The following is a 21,446-nucleotide window of genomic DNA, read 5'->3' as shown; positions in this document are numbered from 1 at the left end:
CTTGGCCTGTAGGATGATGCTTGCTGAACCCTATCATAAGCCAAGGTGAGGACTTTAGATTTTAGTTTGAGCAACATGGGTAACCACTAAAGAGTTTAAAACAGAGCGGTGATATGATCTAAGCTATACCTTAAATATATCCCTTTAACTGACCTGTTTAAAAAATTCACCATGGCTGTTACCTATAGAACGGACCAAGTAGGGATAAACACAGAGCAGTTACTGGGCAACTATGTTATGCAAGGCAAAAGATGCTGATGGCTTGGACCAAGGTGGATGTAATAGAAGTGGTAAGAAGGTATTTTTAATGGTAGAGCTGGCAGGATTTCCTAGTGGACTGAACAGAGTCTGAGAGAAAGAAAGGCTTCAAGGATGACTCCAAGGCTTGAGACAACTGAAGGAAAGAATGGAGCCATCGTTAACAGAAAGACTGGAGGTGAAGCAGAGTTTCTAGAGATGGTGATGAGTTTGGGTCTTTATGGAAGAGTTAGATACCCAGTGGGGATGGTGAGCAGTCAGGTGAATAAGACAGCTAGAGTCATAGGTGAAAGGAGCCAGTGTTAGACTTGGATACCACTAAAGTTAGAATCACAAACTAAGGGATGGATGAGATCACCCTAGGAGTCACAAGCCACCAGCCTGTGGTGCCACACAGTCTGACATCACAGGAAGCCTCATGCCAGGGAACATAGCCCACAGGCTGCCCAGTAGCTGAGAATCTGGGCAGTAGAGAAAAGTGGTAGACTCATGTGAGCCAGGCTCAGTGGTCTGTTCTACGATGCCAGGTGTACATCATGGCAGGTGTGCATATGTGGGAAAAGTGCTCACGCTCACCTCTGCACATCCTGGAAACCAGGATAAACACTGTAATCCTAACAGATGGCTATAGGGAGCTGAATGGGGGCTCCAAAAAACATGCCCATGCCTTAACCTCCAGAATCTGTCAAGATGACTTCATTTGGGAAAAAAAAAAAGGTCCATGTAGATGTAATTAAAGATCTCAAGATGAGGTCATTCTGGACTATCTGGGTGGCTGCCAACCCCAAAGGTAAGAGTCCCTATAAAAGACACAGAGAGAAAAGAGGGTCATGTAAAATGGAGGCAGAGACTGGAGCGATGCTGCCACAAGCCAAGGAACGCCCGGAGCCACCAGAAGCTGGGAGAAGCAGCAAAGGGTCTGTTGTAGGGCCATCAGAGAGAGTGAAGAGCTGCTGACCCCTCGCTTTGGGACTTCTGGCCTTCAGAACTCTGAGAGAATCACTTGTGTTGTTTTATACCACCAGGTTTGTAGTAGTCTGTAATGGCAGCAATCAGAATGGCTATACCAGTCTGGGCCCCTGACACATGGAAGAGATAAAATTTTTTAAATGATTGAGGAACAAAATAACAAATTTGGCATAACTTAGCACTCTGAAAGCATTCAACCTGAGGTGATAGAAGCTCAACAAGGACATTCAGCAGTGTAACCACCAGATCAAAAATAGAAGAAAATCTCAGACACCTGCCTGCTAATTTGTTGATGTCATGAGTCTAACCATACAGATAAGGACAGGCCCAGAACGGTGCATATATGTCTGTGCTGCCTCTGTAGGTGTCTGTGTGGGTAGGTGGCCAGGAGCACAGACAGGAAATGGGGGGAGGGCAGTGAGTAAAGAAGGAGGTCCTTCTGAATGTGCCTCTTTTTATATCATCGTGCCTGCCTCTGTGGTGCTGGTCTGTGGCTTCCTGAATGAGCCCTTTCCTCCCATCTTTCAGGGTCTGTTCTCATGCATTGGGGGCTAGCCTTATGCGATTCCATCTATTCTCATTAGAGTAGGTTTTACTTTAGAGGCGACAACTTCCCAGGACAGATTCCTTTCCTTCCTTTTGACTAGCTCCCCAACCTTACACCTCAACCTTGTGACTTGGTCCTAAGGGCATGTGAAGGAAGGTAGCAGGGACTGCTCTGGGAACAAAAAACCTGAGCCCATAGCCTATAGGCCAGAGTCTGCTCCTCTTGCTGCAGGGAGCCTTAGTCTGTTCCTGTTGCTGTAACAAAATACCTTAGACTGGGCAATTACAAACAATAGAAATGTACTGCTCACAGTTCAAGATCAAGGCAACAGCAAATGCAGTGTCTTGTGAGGGTTTGAACACGGGGTCTTCTTGTCATGTCCTCATAGAGCAGAAGGGGAAGGGATGCTCCTTTCAACCTCTTCTTAAGGACAGTGACCTCATTTATGAGGCTGAAGCCCTCCAGACTTAACTATACTCCCAATGGTATCCCATTGGGTATTAGGTTCCAACATAAGTACTTTAGGGAACACCAACTTTCAGACTACAGTGCCACCCAAAGGCCCCATCTCCAAACACCATCGTGTTTGTTTCAATAAACGAATTAGGGGTCCATAATCACTCAGTCCTATAACGTCCTTTGTCTGGTTAAGTAATAGATTTAAACTGGAAGGTGTCTGGGTTCAGTGTCTGACAGGTATGGGGGGTTACAGGCAAGGCCAATGGGTCAAAACACCCGACTCCTGACCCACTGGACATTCTGGAAGATACTGTGTGGTCACTGAATTCACAGGGGATGGCACTGAGTCTAAGCACATGCAGAGCAGGCTGTGTTTGAGACCTGGACTTTGCCCTCTTCACGTGCCAGCAACACCCCAAAGGCCACTCCTGTAACCTGGAGACCTGTTGTGGGTGGGAGGGATGCATCTGGATGGGATGGGATGAGAAGGGCTCCAGATGACTTCGGGAAGATACAAATGTGGATTCTGAGTGCTCTGATACCTTAGGACAAAACAAAGTTGAATCTTGAACCTGACTTTTTAGCATGGTAGAGGTTGGCTTGGGCACAGGAGGTTTAGGAGATGGGGACCCTGCTGGCAATCTCGAACCACACGTTATTGCAGACAAATGTCCACTTTTTGCCTACTGCTGTCCTGTGTGAAAAACAAGCAGCCCAATGCTGCACGGGGAAGAGTATATGCAGAAGAGTGAGTCAACTGGGGTCAGCCAGAGGCAGAAGACACCAGAAGCCAGTTGCTCATGTGCCAGGCAGGGAAAGGAGACAGTGTGACACTTAGACCCATGGGACCATGAAATCTAGCCTCCAATTCATGGTACTATTGGGATTTGCAGGGGCACTGTTGATGGTTATCCCTGAACAGTAGGTATAAACTGGGACTGAGACAATCCAGGACATACGGTCAACCTAGCAAAAGAGAGTGAGAGGAGAAGGGAGAGGAGAGGGATTGAAGGAGGGAGGGACATAGAAGGGAGGGAGGGAGGAGAGGGGGGAGAAAGAGAGGGAAAGAGAGTGAGAGAGACAGAGAAAAGGAATATGAAGGAGACGCCCTGTGTGGGCCCGTCTGGGTAATGTTCTGCCAGTTGTTTTCAAAGTGTCGTCTTAACCCTTTTCCCCAGACAAGCAAATTAGCACCTTAGAGGAAAATATAATGATATGAGTCTCCACTTGCAACAGAGATTCAGAGCTCCCAAAGCAACACAATTTCCTATGAATATCAAACAGAGAGGAAGTGGAAAATCAAGAAGAGCAAAGTAGATTTCTCATTTGGTGCATTGCTTGAGTCTCTTCACTACCTGCCTAATTTCTATGAGCAACTAGGCACTGAAGTCAGCAATTATTTCCACAGTTTTTTCACTTTGTTTTGTTTGTGAGACAGTGTCTTGCTATGCAGCCCAGGCTGATTTTGAACCTGTGATCCTCCTGCCTTAGCCTCTGGAATGCTGGGATTATAGACATGCACCGTCATCCCCTCTTTGCGTAGTTTACCAGCACAGAGGATGTATCATGAGGTTTTTGTGTTTGCAAAGGAAGAAGTTGAGAACGACGATTAACATCAAATGGGGAAATAGACATGGAGTAACCGTGGTATGGAAACATGCTACCATGTGGGCTGTGCTAATAGAGGAAGTCTCCATTCTTCTATCTGATCAGACCCAGCTAAGTGGGGGGTGTCAGAAGTTCAGGACTGTTTTGGGGAAGGACATGTGCTCGGCACTGGCAGAATTTTGTGTACAGGGAGGACGGTGAAAGAAGATAGAGTTGGAAGCAGAAAAATCAATTGAAATCAAGGCCAAGTGAGGGAAGGAGAATGCAAAGTCAGGCAGCAGAGGGAGGGAGGGGCTGCCCAGGAGAATCTTGGACAAGGATGCTAGGCCTGGACCCCACCATTGGATAAACTGGGGACTGCATCCTCAAATAAGCCCTGAATAGTAAAGCTGGTCCCTGATGTTTGGACCAAGCCCTCCTATGTTAAATATACTCCCAGGACTTATTTCTTCCTGTCAGAGCACTTGCTTTGGTTTGTAAAGGTTCATTCTGTGGTGTGAGTCAATGTCTGCCTCACCCTCAGCCAGGAAGCCCTGTGAGAGCAGGCAGTGTGCCTGTGTTTAAGGGTATGATCATGACCTAAGTTGTGGCCACCATGGTGGCAGGTATGGGGGTCACCCAAAACATTTGTGAAATGAAAAACAGAATTATTCAAGATTCCCAAATGATTCATCCACAGCATGGCTTCAACCACCATCTAGAGGCTGACAGCATTAGATTGAGTCTCTCCTCCAGAATCACAAATCCAACAGTTAATTCAGCATTTCCATGCGAACATGTCAAAGCATCTCAACTGCACCATAAGGTACAAAATTGAGATCATGGACTCCCCAACCACTTCCTCCTCCAGTCTTCTTTGTCAATGGGTCCTGTCTACCAGCCTGAAGCCAGGGCTGCTATTCTTCACACCTCCCTCTTCCTGATCCCTAAATCTCTGATCCATCACCAAAGCCTTTCATATATATCTGCTAAGTTCTCTGCATTACAATCACTTCTCACCATAGACCAAATTGGATAAGAAGTGGGTTGCCTGGGTTTGAAAATAAATGCCAGCAATGTGCTTAACTCCCCTGTTAGTTTCCTATTAAAAAGTGCAGGTAATGGTAATATTACTTCATAGTGTCCTTTGGAGAAGTCAATGACGTGATATACATGAGGTGCTTTCAAAAGTACTAGTTGCTACCACCCCCATCACATCACCACTGCCACCATTGTCACCATCACCACTGTCACTACCACTATCGTCATCACCATTACCACCTCCATCACCATTTATCATTGTTATCACATCACCACTGCCACCATCATCACCAGGATCATCTCCATCACCATAATCATCACCACCATCCTCATCATCACCGTCACTGTGATCGCCACCACCATCAGCAGCATCCCATCTCCATGTCTACAATCCTAATCAAAGTTATTATCATTTCTCATCTGACAGTGCCCCCAGAAACTGCCCACATTCATACTTTCCTTCCTCTAATTTCTTTCCATCTGTAACCCAAATGATCTTTAAAAAACACATATCACTCATATGTATAAGTCAGACTGGTTGTTTCCCACAGAGATGGAGTAAAAACCAAAATTATTAACATCATTTAAATAGCCAGTCTTGGGGAACTCTCAGTCTCAAACTTGCCATGTGCCTTTCCACATTAGGGTCCTCACAGCTGCTGTCATCTCTTGCTGGTTACACTGTTCTCCTTGACTTCTCCTCTTTCCTTCCCCTCATGGTCAAACCTTCTCTGACACGTTGGTTATTCTCACTGTCTTTACTCTCCTAAAGATGGAGTGGCTCCTACCTCCATCTTTCTGCTGAGACAGCCTAGCAAAAAAGTCACCCATGACACCTGTTGTTGAAGTCAGTGAACCTATTTTTGGGCATAATTGACTTGGCCTCACTCAGCATTTGCCTCAGCTAACCACTCTTTCCTAAAGCCTCTCTACCTTTGGCACCTGAGGCTCTGTTTTCTTGATCTTTCGGCCTGCACATTCTTTTTCTCTCATTTTCCATCAGTCCTCTGTCTCCATCAATTCTTTGGAAGGTGACTTCCCCAGGTCTCCTAACTGGAACTCTCTCTTTCTCTCCTCTTTCCCCATGGATTATCCTGTCCTTTTGTATGGCATCCATTTCATGATGATGACCAAATCCTCTTGTTGTGGTCCTTTCTTTTTCCCGAGGCCAACATTTCTCTAGGGAGGTATTTCAAAATACAACACAGGTAAAGTTGAATCTCAGAATGCCCTTCCTTTCTTTGTTCATACCTCAGTGAATGGTGCCCGCACCCATTCACTTCCTAAGCAAAAGCTTGAGTCATTTTTCTCCCTTTTTTCCCTCCCTACATCTAGTTAATCATCAAGTTCTGTTGGTTCTACTTCCTTGGATGCACTCAAATCCATTGGCTTATCCTTCCCAACACTACTCCCTTATGTGAAGTCCTCATTTCCCTCCTGTATGATGGCCACCACTTCCTTACCCACCTCCCACTCACTAGTCTTCCTTTCTCAGTCCTTTCTGCCCTGCTGTCAGAGTTTAGGGGAGAAGTTCCGTAGATGGTTTTCCAGAGATTTAGTGGTCCAACTTTTAAGAGAACAGTTCCATTGGGCCAATTAGGAATTGCGTGCCTAATGAAGTATCACCTCTGTGGCCCTGACTTAGAGATTGACCAGGCCTATGAGCCTACTTAAGGTTCTGAGAAGTTTTGCTGCAAAAGAATCTCCTCAGAATTGTTAAAATCCCTTCTCTGGGAGCACATTTCTTCTTCCTTCCTTCCTTTTTTTCTGCAATGTTATGGCCTTGTGCCTGCTAGGAAAATGCTCTACCACTGAACTATACCCCTAACCCCAGAGTACACATCTTAACATTTTGCAAAACACTGTGTGCTATTTTATTTTATTTCGTTTTGTTTTGTCTATACTGGGATTCAAACTCAGGCCTTCATGCTTGCTAAGCAGGTGCTCTACAGCTTGAACCATACATTCTCTCCACTATGTGCTTATTTTAAAACACAAACATGATTATCTTCTCAGTCTGAAAATAAGACAGATGAGTGGATAAATACCAAGAGAAGATAATTTGAAGTTTAGTCTCTGAGTAATTGGCAACTTTGGAGATTCCTGAGTAGAGTAATGACCTAATATCCATCTGGCTAATGGATTTCAGCTTTTGAAGCCCTACTACACACTAGGTACTTCTCGCCTGTCATCTCTAATTCTTACAGGGCTAAAGATGTCTTGCTGTGCACGTGATGAGACTGAAGCCCAGATCAGTTACACACTTAGGTCTAAGACCACACAACCAATAAGGATGGAGCAGTATCTGTATGGCAGGCTGTGGTTTTAGCCACAGCTGTTGTAAGAAGCAAGTGTCATTAGGAGGTGATGACACTGGAAGCAAGAAAAGTCAAAAGGCCTGGATGAAAATTCCCAGAAGGCAATCACTTAAGTGCTTGAGTACTAGAAGCCATTCTTCTTAAGCTTGGCTCTCACCACCCTTCCTGTAGACCTGTTGCACCTTCCTCCCCTGAACACCTACCAGGCATTGTGCAACTCCTAGAAAATCTCTCTCTCCCCAGCAAAAAAATGGTGCGTTGGTCCTTAGTGTCTGCACATCTCCAAATTTCTCAGTCTGATGTTCTAGGTCCTTCATTAGCTTTCTTTTTTGATCTTAACTTTAGATACTTTTCTTATAGAAAGCCAGACTACTCACTGTTAAGCAGCCTCTGAGCCTTTGTCCACACTGTTCCCTACCCTTGGGAAGCTCCTTCCTCCCCACAGTGCCGCTGCTAAAATCCCACCCATCCTCCCGGGCCCTTCCACTGCTATTTCCATAGAGCACATCCTACTCAAAACTGACCAGGTGCTCTGTTTTTCAGTACAGAAGGGCAATGAGGTGCTCCCTAAACTTGGAAATTGGGTTCAATTCTGAATATCAAATGAATGAAGTAACAATGGGTGGCATCAGCTACCTACAGAAATGGCACACCCAAAGGACCACTCAATGAGGGCAGGGAAGGAACTAGGCAAGCAACTGTCCTGGAGGAAGGTGGCTGGGGCTCATTCTCACCACTCATTTAAGCTCCCTTATCAGAAACCATGCTTGATGAGCAAATGAGTCCCTCATCAGATCAGCTACAGGAAACAGAAGGAGCCGACAATCAATGGTGATAACAGGCCACAACAGTGAGCTAAACAATGCATTCTGCTCTGGTGTGTGAAACAAGTGTGTTCTGTAACAGGAAGAAGGCAGCACAGTGATGTGGCCAGACCACCATAGCACCTACCAAAGGTGCCACTGCTGAGGTTAGGGACACTGGCTTTTAGGAGAGGAAGGGCCAGTGATGATATGGAGTTAGCTCAGTCAGCTACCTTATGCCCAGGTAGTTTTCCCCCAAAGTTCTCTGCTTCCTTTGTTCAAGTTATGACCCTCCAAGCAAACTTCTGAGGACCAACCAATTTTACTTCCCTTCCACCATCAGAAAGGAATATTCTGGGCAGAGATCAGGTATATCTTCACTGAATCCACTCATGGGGCCATTGGGAGGTTTAATGAGATCATGTGTGCAGAGTCTGGCCCACAGAGTAAATGCAGTAAAAGTTCAGTAAATGCAGATGGGTCAGTTTATTGGAACTCTGCTTTTGGTGACAATTTTAAGTAGATTTAGTGAAGGTGAACTGGCTTCCTGATGTCCAGATGCCTGATGAAGGTGGGTACCTTGATTCCATGATCGAGATGGGGAGGAGCCAATGGAGGTGTTGTCTCGAGAAGGGCCTAGCAAACATCATTGAGGCCCAGAGCCTCTGTAAATCATTATCACCTTCGAAATGCCTAGCACACATCTTATGTCATTTTGTAAAATTTTTTGCAATTTTTTTGCATGTACCTCTAATTCTAATTCCTTCAGTGTAAGTTCTTTGAGGGTAGGAGCTTTTAAGAGTCTTAAATGTCATAAATACTTAATGAGTTGAAATGAATTGGATCAAAGACCAAACAAACGACCTGGGTACAAACAAAGGTTCTAACATCTGTCTCCCAGGTGCCTAGAAAAGTGGGTGTACACATCTGGAAGAGGCTGGAGATTGCACAGGGGCAGTCCAGGAGAGCTAGCTAGGCTGAAAAATAATTGCTCAGCTCACCAGGAAGGACAGGGAAAAACAGACAAACAGAGAGCACAGAGGCCTCCACACTTACCCGGACCTCCGTCTGTACAGTGCATTTGACCAATTTGAAGTTCTTCCCAGGATTGAAGCTGTTGCTATAGAAGCAGACCTTGAGGATACGCACGTCTTCCTTCTCCACATCTACTGGTACCACCACCATGGGCTCCAGAGGGCCCTCAGGCCGGCGTAATGTGCCCACCTTTACTCGACTCAGGGGCTCGGACACCCCGGACATCCTCTCAGAGAGCCACTAGGACCAGCGCATTTCAGTCCTGCAGAAACAACAGAGGGGAAATCCTGAAATGAGTACCTATAAGCCACATGCCTCATCTTCCAGAGATGGCACCCACAAAGCTCCAAGATGGATGTAAACGACACATCCTCCTATTCTCCAAAGCCCTCCTTAATGGCAGAAGCTGCAGCCTATAGAAGCAGGATGCATGAACATGCAGGTATAAAATCTAGACTTGGAGCCCCCAAGCATGTGAACTCTCTCTTCTGGAAGCCCCCTCTCCCTCCCATTTCTCCCTACACCCGGCTCTCAGGCAAAGGGCCCACACTTAGCAAGCGCAGCTGTGAGAGGAGACAGCCACAGAATGGTTCCAGGGCACAGCAGAGCAGAAAAAGCAAGGAGTGAGACAGTAGAAAATAGCAGGAAAGAATCAGGGACAAGAGGGGAAGGCTAAGAAGAAGTGGAATTGCAGAATGGGTAGCCGCAGAGGAACTGGAACAGGGAAGGCAAGATAGGACCCAGGCCATTAGCTGAGGGCTTGTCTGCCCTCATCTTCAGCTGTCAGCCACAGTTTTCAGGGTCATAGCCTGGATCCCACAGAATTCATTGTGTACATCATTTCTCATCACAGGTAGGACAATTGAAGAGAATCAATGCCCTACTCCCTGCTGCCCAGGGTTCAAGATCATTCTGTAAGGGTAGGAGGGGGCTAGGCTAGACCTCCACAAGACTCAGCCCAGTACTGCTGATAAGTAGCTTTGCACAGATTCCAGGGATCTGTAGTTCACACTGGTCCTGCCTCTGGATCCAACAGGACTGTTAAGGGCTTACTTCCTGTAGATCTGAAGCATGAATGTCAAAGGTGACAAGGGAAGTTCTAGCTCAGCATCCATTTTTATGAGCTAATGTGCAGGAGGGGCTTTCATGAGGAAGATTTATGAGCTGAGAGTCTGAGGAAGGAAGTAGAGTGGTATATGTCTGTTCCCAGAGACTCACCCTACCTGCGAAGGACTGAATGTTTGTGTCCCACAACACTCATGTGCTAAAATCCTAGCCCCAAGGTAGAAATATTAGGAGGTGGTAAAGTCACGAGGTTGGGGCCCTCATGAATGGAATTAGCTTCCTTTTATAAGAGACCTGTCACCTGTGACCCTGTCACAGTAGGACACAGTGAGAAGTTGGCAACGGGAAACCAGGAAGAGGGCATTCACCAAAACCTGACCATGCTGGCATTCTGATCTTGAACTTCCAGAATTGTGAGAAATAAATGTTCGTCACTTAGAAGCCACCCAGTCAGGTACTTTGTTACAATGCCTAAACCAAGGTAGAAAGCTTAGGGCTCTACTAATAGAGGCCAACAGCCAGGCCTTTCTGAGCTTGTTGGGAAACCCGGCAGCAGCAATGCTGCTGTGTCATGCTGGTGGGGATAAGGACTAAGAGCTGGAAAGGCCATTATAACCATAGCCACAGTTCACACCATGTCTCCAGGCATCCACCATGAAGGGGACTGAGTGTGTCTGAAACTTTGGGACCTCTAAGAGGTGTCCCCTCAACCCAAGTAGCATTCTCACCCAAGGTCATAACTCCAATGAACATCCACCAGATACCCCAACAACCCTGGTGGAGTGTCAGAGACAGAATAGTTAAATAGGAATAATAAGTCAGTAAAATTCAAGCGATCTGGCTGGTGAGAGCTGGGAAAGTCCATGTCCACCTGCCTGGGGAGGAGAGTGGAGAAGGCCCCTCTGCGACAGGTAGATCACAGGAGCTCAAGAGTGGAGCAGGGGAGTTAGAAGCCCATGTCTACTTGGGACCAGGACAATGTCTGGCAGGGACATAGGTGCTTCAGAGCCTGGGTTCCTTACAGCCAAAGGCACAACAAAGGGAAGTGCTTTTTAATTCAAGGAGCCAAGAGGAAGTTAAAATAAATGTCAAGAGAACATGGGGTGACAGGAGTGCCATTTATCATTGCAGGTGGGGAATACAGAACGGTGCAGACATTTTGGGAGACTGCTTTGCAGTTTCTTACAAAACTAAACATACTCTGACTACATGTTCCAGCAATCATGTCTCTTGGTATTTACCCAAAGAAGTTGAAAACCTATGTCTACACAAAAACCTACACATGGATGTTTATAACAACTTTATTCATGATGACCAAAATGTGGAAACATCTAGGATATCTCTCAGTAGGAGAATGAATAACAAAGTGTGGTACATTCAGATAATGGAAATATTATTCAGCCCCCAAAAGAAATGAGGTATCAAGCCATAAAATACACAGAAGAACCCAAAATGCATATCTTTAAGTAAAAGAATCCAGTTTGAAAAGGCCACTTATTATATGGTTCCAACTGTATGGCATTCTGAAAAGGCAGAAATATGAAGACAGTAAAAAGATTAGTGGTTTCCAGGATTAAGAAAGAGAGAAGGATGAATAGACAGAGCACAGAGGATATTTAGGGCAATAGAACTACTCTCTATGATACACAATGATACAAAGGTCTTTGTACATTTGTCCAAACTCAGAGAAGGTAGAAAACCAAGAGTGAACCCTAGTGTCAATTATGATAATTATGTGTTCCGCTTTGGTGTGAGGTATTGCTACTGGTAGGGGAGCGGGGATTAATGCATATGAGGACAGGGGACAATAGGGACTCTCTGTATTCCCCCCATTTTGCTGTGAACGTTGCTAGAACTGCTCTAAGAACTAAAGTCTATTTAGAAGAGACTATAATGAGAAACACCACCTGAGTCATGCAAGTGGGTCAGCATGAGAGGTGAGTGTGTCTTGGCCTGACCGAGCAATGTCTAGTCCATTCAGGAGCCAGCCCTCATCTGGCTGTGACCAAATACTGATAATCTACATCTGACCAAATGCAGCCCACGCAGACTGACACTTCAGGCATCATCTACATGCTGGGAGGATGCTGGTTTCTTATCTTGATCAGCTTCTCCTGGTCTATCAATTGTGGTGGCCCTCAGGGCTCAGGCAGAAATATTTTAGCAAAGTCATTTTGGTCACCCACACTCTCCCTTTACCTTTAGCCTGATGCAAGCCCCTTGACTTTTAGTCCTTTGCAGAAATATGTATTCCAAGAAAACATAAAAAGAAACACAAATGCTCTGCACAACAATTCTGGAAGGTGGGCAGGAATAACAAGGCCCATTTTACAGATGGGAAACATAGCCAAGAAGGTTTGAGGTCAAACATGTTAAGAAGTGAACTTGAGGGGTGGGGACGTAGACCCCTGGTAGAGCGCTTACCTCATATGTCTGAAGCCCTAGATTCCATCCCCAGCATTGGTGGGGTCGGGTGGAGGGAATTGGAAAACTGGATCCCAAAGTAAGTTTGAAGCCAAATTTAAGTGTTTCCCACTTACCCAGCTGCCTCTGAAGAAAGTGGCTTCTCCCTAATGGTGGTATAAGCCCCACGCACGACAAATGTGTTGGCCTAGCAATGGATGTCCCAGCCCAAGAGGATTGCCACTCTTGTCACACTGGAACTTGTTTGCACAGGTCCTGATAAGACTCAGCCTTGAAAGGTAGGTGTTTGGTTGGAAGATGAAGGGCCAGAAAAGGCAGTGCCCATATTTCTATTGCCACCTGGCAGCTTCTTCGAGGGCATCCCAAACCACTCACTGGTAGGTACAGATCTACAATGAGTTTCCACGACCCTCTAAAGCCAAGTAACTTTAAAGTGTCGTACATGGGGTCTCAGCCACTTGTCCTCAGTGTCTTGGGAAAATACACCCCTCAGCCCTCATAGTCTTCTCTTACATTCACTCTGTGTTCTGGTCCCAGCCAATTTTCTAGCTCTAAAATCTTGTACAAATAGCCTCTCCCGGCCTCATTTTTCCCACCTGTAAAATGGGGGCAATGCTACCTACCCTGTTTCTCCTGTAGAAGGATTTGAGGAAGTTCATTGTAAGTAATAAGGCGCAACTCAATGGAAAGTCTCTCTCATTATGGTTATGCCTTGCTTATTTTCCAAAAGTTGCATGACTATCTGCATTCTCCTATTTTGTTCCTCCTGGTAGTAGCTCTTTAGGGGAAAAAAAATTCTAATTTTCAGCATTTGCCAATTTCCATCCCATAAATATTCCTACTGTGGCTGACTTCAGGCTATCAATGTATGCAACTGAATGCATAGTGAGGAAAAGAAGCGAACGTCCTCTAGGAGTCTCCAGCTCCTATTCCTGACAACAGAACTTGTCTGTTCCTTCAAATTTTGCCCGATTTTTAAAATTTCTCATCAACAGCCTGTCTCTGGTGTTCCATGATCACAAAGTCCTCTGACCTTCAACTTGTGAGTCCGATGCCTCCCAGACCTCCTTCCCGGTTCTCCCAGTCCTGATGATTTGTCATCCCTGTGTCCCAATCTGCCCTAGCCCCTTCAAGTGATGTCAGAGGCTTGTACATGCAAAAAACCCTGGCCCTGAGCCACACTGGACTCCAGCTTGGCCTCCCCACCCCCGGATCTGCCTAAGTCACAATCAAAGAATAACAAACACAAGGAAATTGGTCCAAGTTAAAACAGGAAAAATTTTGATTGGCTATAAGAACTTCTTGACCCAAACCCACAAAGGGCACTCAAGGAAGCTGCTCATTCTTCAAGTCTTTGAGAATCTTCAGGAAGAAAATAAATTAGGCTCTTCCTGAATGGTAAGACATTTACCTGCCTGAAGGAGGAGGAACTGAAGCAGGATTTAAGACCTTACCAGATGCCCCATTTGTCACAGTACCTAACACTATGCTCCTGTCCTGGGGAAGATGCTAGAGTTAAAGATGGTTCCTACCATGGAAGACATTGTGGGCTAGTGTTATCTCTCACTGAGTATATACTACGTGTAGGGTGTTTATGTATGTCATCCCTTATTCCCCAGAAAAATTCTTCAGATGGGTAATATTAGCCTCATGCTCTAAGAAAAAATGAGAGGCCAAATGATGTTACTCTGTTCAGATCACACAGCTGGAAAGTGGCAGTGACTTCGGGCCACCATATTGCCTAATTCCAACATCTATGGTGAGTAATGCCCTGCTGGTGTATCGTGCAGCCCTGAGGACACGGATTTTAAACCCAGATCAGAATGAGTCAAGTGTGTGAGGCTTCTTCTTCCCAACGTCACGTATACTGCTCTTCTGACTAACGCCAATTACCAAAAGTCGACTGACTGGTGTCATGTCCTGCCGCCGTGCTTGGAGGTTAATGTCAGTGCTCTGCCATTGACTGGCTCTGATGTCAGGGGACATATGTTGCATGGGTCAGTTTCCACATGGTGGTTGGTACATTGATGGTGGCCTTGATAATGTTTCCACAAGTCCATGAAAAATGGCACAAAGCAGAGACTTCATCATAAAGCTTACTGTATATAAGGTGAATGATGGTCTTTCACCCTGGTACCACGCCTTCTGATTTTCCCAATTTACAATGCTCACTGGTTTATGAAAGGACAATAGTAGTTTTGGACAATGTTAGCCACAGGTTTCTATAGGTTTCCAGCCATGTGATCTGGACAAGGTGACCTCTCTAAGCCTCAGTGTTCTCTCTTGGGGCATGAGGCTAATAATATCTACCACAGAACATTCTGAAGAATCAAAGGTTACCTCTGTAAAGCCCCTGACATATGTATTTTTTAATCGATTATTTGTTTATTTTAGGTGGGACTGGAGTTTAAACTCAGGGCTTCACACTTGCAAAGCAGGTGTTCTAACTTCTTGACCTACACCTCCAGTCCATTTTGCTCTGATTTTTTAGAGATGGGACATGGACTAGCCTTGAACCATGATTCTCTTGATGTCAGCTTCCCAAGTAGCTAGGATTACAAGCATGAGCCATGGGCCCCAGTAACTTTTTTTTTTTTAAATACCTGTGAATTTGTTGAAGAAAGAACTGGAAACCTAAAAGCTAGACCCTCTTTTAAAAATCCATCTTGGTTTTGCAAGTGTAGGACCAGATAGTGATGGCATTCCCCTCTGTCTGCAGTGCTCCAAGGCTGCCTTTCACCAAGACCACCTTCCTCCATCTACCTGTGCACCTGAAAAGATCACCCCTTCCTTCTATTCTGTTTACTCAAGGCCCCTTATCTGGCCTGAGAACATACAGAAGTGTGTTTCATGGCAGGGAGCCTCAAAAACAGACAGTCCAAGTGCCAGCCCCTTGGGTCTAGCAGAAGTCAGAGGGTCACGAGAGGCACACTTTATTTCCACTCTGTTTCTGAGTCACTTCCCCTGGCTGTTTCCACATCAACAAAATGGGGAACACAGGCCTTTCTGTTGCAGAAGCCTGCTGGGCACAGCCACTTAACTAATTGCAATGACCTTGCAGGATCTGGGAGCCATTCCTGCGTTTCTGATCCCTGCTGGCTCCATGCAGCACTCCCTCCCTAACCCAATCCTCCCCCTTCCTCCTATTCCCAAGGGCCAGCATTCTGAGGCTCCAGGGCCACCAGCCCATCATTTGGTTAATCCCTTCCCTCCTCTCTAAGCACCCCTCCCCACCTTGCAAAAGAAGGAACTAGAAAGGTTGTGATTATTGCCAGCTATAATTCAGTGGAATTCAAAAAGCATTTGTTGAGACTCTATCACATTTTTAGCCCCCCACCCCCACATCCATTACCCACCAGGAGTCGTTCTGCTGCCAGCATCTGCTCACCCAGAGGCCAGCTAACTCGGGGTGGCTCTCAGGAGGACAAGAGGGAGCAGCAGGGATGCGGTATCCGCCTGCCTTATTGCAGGAACATTTGTTCCTTTTCCCTCCAGTTTGATCTCCGGGTTCCATTGCTTTCCTGACCCTTCCAAAAAAAATCACAATCCCAAATTGGGTGTGGTGGTACACCTCTGTAATCCCAACATTGAGGGGGAGGAGGCAGAAGGATGTGAGGCCAGACTGAATTCTATAGCAAGGCTTTGTCTAAAAAAATATATATCATAATCCCGTTGCTCCTTATTTGCCTATTTTCTCCTTCCTCCCTTATTTTTCCTGTCTTCAGTTTTCTCTCTCCTTTCCTCCTCTCCCTCTCTCCCTGTGTTTTGGGAACCACACCATTGCTTGAAGATACAGAGATAAACAGAGGAAAGGGAGTCTCTGTCCAACAGGAACTCATTGTCCAGAGAGAGGAAAAATACAACACACATGCAGGTGTGCACACACGCACACCCACACACCTACACACACATACAGTCACCACATCCTATGGACTCCAAAAGGTCTCTAAGCTTAGTGTCAGAGAACCACGGAACAGAACTTGCCTTTGGGGCTTTAAGACTCCAGAAAAGTGTGACCAAGAAAGATCAGCAAACTGAATGATATGATAGGGTCTGGGGAAGACAGTGGGTGCAGTGTCACTGGAAAACAAGACTAGAAGGGGCAACATATGAAGGAACTTGAACTTCATCCTGTGGGAAGGCAGATTTTTATCTTAAAACTGTGAATCTGGCAAAAGGATGATGCCCAGGCCTTCCCCAGAGGCAGCAGGAGTGGTTGGGATAAAGGCTGGTGCCTGCTTAGTCAGTGACCATCCAGAAGATTTATCTGGTCTAAATACCTCTATCCTGGCCAATTGTAAGCTACCAGTGGGCCCTCACAGAAAGCAGACTTGGGGAGAAATGGGAGTCCTTGACCTCTGAGAGTTGGGTGCAGTCCCCCCACTGCCTGATAGTGAGAGACTCCAGCAGAGGACAGCAGGTCTTAGGGTCTCTGGTTTCCTGCCCACCTCTGACCCTTGATGTCCACCTGGTATCAGAAGTGGTTTCGCCAGCCAGCACTGCAAGGCACAAGAGTGCTCATTGTATGGAAGTGTGGAGCCTGAAGACATACCCCTTCCTCCACAGGCTTCTGTCACTCTCTAATCTCCTAAAAGTTAGAACTTTGTCATCTGTAACACAAACTAAACTCTCAGCCAACTTCTCCACTTCCAATTGTACTCTCAGCTTTGGCCTTCGCTTCTGGCCTCTAACCCCAGCAAACCTCATTTCCCTCTCTTGAGTGAGATGCAAAGCTGGTTGTTGGGCAGGGAAATTTGATACCACAATGAATCATTGCTTTGGTTGGGTGTTTACATTCTTTCCCATTTTCTTTTCTTTTCTTTCTTTCTTTTTTTTCGGTGGCACTGGGGTTCAAACTCAAGGCCTTACACTTGCTAGGCAGGCACTCTACCACTTGAGCCACTCCGCCAGCCCTTCTTTTTTATGTTGGGTATTTTCAAGATAGGGTGTCTCAAACTATTTGCCTGGGCTGGCCTTGGGCCATGATCCTCCTAATTTCTGCCTCCTGAGTAGTTAGGATTACAGGCTTAAACTACTGGTGTCTGGCTTTCCCCTATTTTCTTGAGAGGCTAATGAGGAGGTCAGTTGATAGACAGGAAAAGTCAAAGTGGCCAAAATTCTTCTTTCAAAGACTGCTGATCAAATGTCCATATTAACCTGGTAGGAGTCAATTGCATTTAATTGTCCTTTGTCCATGCCTTTTAACTTGGTATTAAGGCATTCATGGTTACCAAATGAAAAGCACCAGCAGGCACTGGTGGCTTACACCTGTATTCCTTGCTATTTTGGAGGTAGAGATTAGAAGAATTGCAGTTCAAAGCCAGCCTGGGAAAATAGTTCTGTGAGACCCTATCTTGAAAATACCTAACACACAAAAACAGCAAGCTGGTGGAGTGGCTCAAGGTATAGGCTCTGAGTTCAAACTCCAGCACCACCAAAAAGAAAAGCACCAAATTGAGCACAAGAGTAGGAGAGATTATGGCTTTGACAACAGATCAAAGAGGATTCCTAAAATCCTTAGTGGATTGGCAAGGCAAACCAAGCTTAACAAAATAGGATATTGTGAAATAGGATAAATGAGATGTTCTTCTGTAGATTAAAAAATATTTTTGGCTTGGTGTGGTGGTACATACCTATGATTCCAGCACTTGGAAGACAGAGGCAGGAGGGTCTCAAGTTCCAGAATGGCCTGGAGTACACAGCAAGACCCTGTCTGAAAAAACAAAAAATGAATTTAAAAGAATTGTTTTGTCCTAATCTGGGATGAGGAAGATGTGGTTTAGCAGCGCAGGGATTAAAAAATAGGCTCAACGCTAACTGTAAGTTTATTGTTAGTCACTGCGATGTGGCTGCCAGAAAATGTTAATGCAGTCTTTGGGTTTCTAGAAAAATTCCTAAAAGAAGTGATTTCTCCTACGATTTGTCCATATGTGGCCACAGCTCTGCGCTGCCCACTATGGGCCCTGAGGCTTCAGAGTCTGTGTAGGACTTAGAACCTAGGGACACCAGCACATGGTGTGGCCCTAAAACAAAAGGGAGACGTGAGACCTGGGAAGGCAGGATGGATTGCTGGCTTCAAATGGCTGTAGGACTGCCGTGATAGTCCCATCCATCTCATTACAAGTCAAGATTTGTAAGAATGTGACAGAAGGACCTTTATTTGCACAGTCATCTTTCGCTCTCCTCAGGGGATTGATTTCAGGGCTCTGCCAAATGTCAGAATCAAGGATGTTCAAGCACCTTATTAAAAAGTCATCCAACCTATGCACATCCTTGGGTATATTTTAAGCCATCTCTATATGCCGTGTACCTAAACAATGTAAGTGCTGTCAATAGTTGTTTTACTCTACTATGCAGGAAATAATCAAGAAAAATGGCTCTGTACATGTTTAATACAGACACAATTTTTTCAAATATTTTCAAAACTTGGTTGAATCCGTGGATGGGGAACCCTCGGATACGGAGTATCTCTTTATCATGTATGCACCTTGCTACTTTGCCATTGTCTGCCAAGGCAGATGTCCCACCCCTCTTGAAGATGACGAAAAGTGACTGAGCCAACTAGCCTAGGGAATCCTTTCTTAAGAGACAGAGGCTGAACCCAAATTCATATTTTCCACCTTAACCCAACAAACCCAGCGCACACACAGCCTAAACCCCATTAGCAAGCCTTCCCCTTTGGGCTTTGTCTCTGTGCCAAAAGACAGTTCATATGAGCACTGCTTTTTTCACGCAGCCCCCAAAATTCTGCTGAAACAAAAACTCCTCCCAGTAACCTCCTCTGTTCCTAGCCATGCAGCCCTGAAAGGAATGCAGGCTTTCAACACAGTAATGTACAATAATGAGAATTTTTATTTTATTAAGATGTCTTAAATGATAAATTTATTCAGTAAAAATGGTAATAAAAAGAAAACTCAAGTACTTAGTTTTAAAGCAGAAAATATAAACACAGGTCTAACAGCATACTTATTCTCATTCATCACCAACTTAAAAACAACAAAAATATCCCCTTGAACAAACTTCTCCACCTGCCACTCTGAAAATCCAGTATATAACAAAAATCTGCTTTATGTAAACATATATCAAAACTATTAAACACGGCGATGCCCCCATCTGTACACTGTGGCAATCAGACTTCGTTCTAATGCGACTTGAATAAAGCAACACTTTAGTCAACCTGTCAAGCAAACAGGATGCCACCTGTGTGTGAAAAGACTTGGGGGGGAAAATGAAATAGATTGAAAAACCTTCAATGGTTAAGAAAGCTAATGAAAACAACTTGAAGGAAAACCAACTACAAAAATCATTGACCAAGCCAAGAGACCTAAAGAAAGATAAAAAAAAATCTTATGTTTATGAGAAACCGGTACAGTTGCCAATTAACTCAGAAATAGCAGCTAGTTATGGATGAAATACTTCACACATGTTGACCTGGTCCCCAATTTTGGGAAACATACCCCATAAATCTAAGGCATGGGGTGTGGATGGTTTGCACAAAGATGTTCACAGCTGTACTATTTATCAGTGAAATAATGAGAATCAGAACCAAAGGCTCAAAGATGTGCTCATGGGGACATCTAAGAAATATTGATAACGATAAACTATGATAAAAATATAAGGAGTAGTGGAACACAAAAAGATGCACATAAAAATGTTAAGTGACAGAGAATGGAATTTACATACGGATTGTAACTACATAAAAACACATCCCCATTTAGAATTACATGCCGTTAAAAGAACTTAAGTTCTCTTACTGCTATATTGGTTAAATATATTTAAAAATATGTGCAGTCTGTCCCACCAGGCTAAAGCTAGCCCTTTTTTCTGAGCATCTGCCTCTAGCTCCTTTTCCTACAGCACGACTTCCTGTCCTCCCCATGCAGCCTGCAGAGAAAGGCCAATCTTCTTACCACAAAGCCAGACTAGGCAGCAAGCAGGGCCCTACAATTTTCATTTCTGGATTCCATCCCAAATCAGGACTGGGATAGGTAACATAAAGACGCAATCAATGAAGCCTGGCAAGGGAATCTGCCACCACTGGAAGTGTCCTTGACAATCAACAGTCCTCCAGGAGCCTAGAGCAGGTGGCTAGACCTCAAAGATCTTTTCCACACTAAGTCCTCGGTTCTCTCTCTAGCCCCGAGACCATGAGTGTCCATGCATCCTCTTCTTCTCTGCTCCATGCTGCCAGTGAAGACTTGTTTCTGAGACATCATCTGGTATAGCCCCATGTTGGGCGGGCAATTGGCCGGCATGAGGAGCCCTTCCATTCCAGCAACAACTTCAAAGGCAGGTACAGTTATCTCTCATCTTGTGCAGAAGGAAACAGGTGCTCACAAGTCACTCCCCAAGGGCCACCGTGCAGACTGTGATTTGAATAGAGTGGGACCAGGCACTTTGCTGCCACACCCTGCTGTAATGGAGAGCCTGGCAGTGAGCCAGAGCTGGGCCTGCTTTGAGGAAGGCCTCAGCCTCCACTCACACCCAGGGTAGTGTCCTCTGGGGCCCAGGATTTTAATGCTGAGAACTGTTGCTGTTAGACCAGCAGCATAACCTTCACTAGCAATGGTCCATGGGCTCTTCACATGCCCAAGCTGGTGTTACCAGGAGATAAGGTGGGCTCTTCCCTGCCTTAGTGCCACACGCCTTCATGGAGACCTCTGAAGGTCAGCCATTTATATTTTTAAGTAATATTCCAGGTGATTTTTTCCCTTGTTTTGGTTTTTCAACTCAGAATCTCACTGTGTAGCCCAGGTTGGCCTTGAACTCCCAACCTTCCTGCCTCAGCCTACTGAGTGCTGGGATTATAGGTGTGGACTGCCACTCCTGGACCCCAGGTGATTCTTTTTTAGTTAATTAATTAATCTAGTTATTTTGTTTATTTTTGGGGATGGAGTCTCCTGATGTTGCCCGCTGACTTCAGACTTCTAGTCTCAAGCC

At 45.3% G+C, this 21,446-nt stretch overlaps 1 protein-coding gene across 9 annotated transcripts in view; it reads right to left on the bottom strand.

Moving 5' to 3' along the window:
* The window catches only part of Ptk2b (protein tyrosine kinase 2 beta), a 115,148-nt gene that overhangs the window by 46,620 nt on the left and 47,082 nt on the right, over positions 1-21,446 (bottom strand). For 5 of the 9 annotated variants that reach the window (XM_074055207.1, XM_074055205.1, XM_020182014.2 and 2 more), the window contains 2 exons: positions 18,140-18,219; positions 9,039-9,279 (listed from right to left, as the gene is read on the bottom strand). In XM_074055207.1, the coding sequence (XP_073911308.1) occupies positions 9,039-9,242 (204 nt within the window). In that variant the 5' untranslated portion in view covers positions 9,243-9,279; positions 18,140-18,219. The remainder of the gene's footprint in view (positions 1-9,038; positions 9,280-18,139; positions 18,220-21,446) is intronic. The other 4 variants (XM_074055208.1, XM_074055210.1, XM_074055206.1 and 1 more) reach the window with 1 other exon arrangement.

This window comes from Castor canadensis, chromosome 14 (genome assembly GCF_047511655.1).
Source record: "Castor canadensis chromosome 14, mCasCan1.hap1v2, whole genome shotgun sequence".
NCBI lineage: Eukaryota > Metazoa > Chordata > Mammalia > Rodentia > Castoridae > Castor > Castor canadensis.
This window is presented reverse-complemented; position numbering and strand designations above follow the sequence as displayed.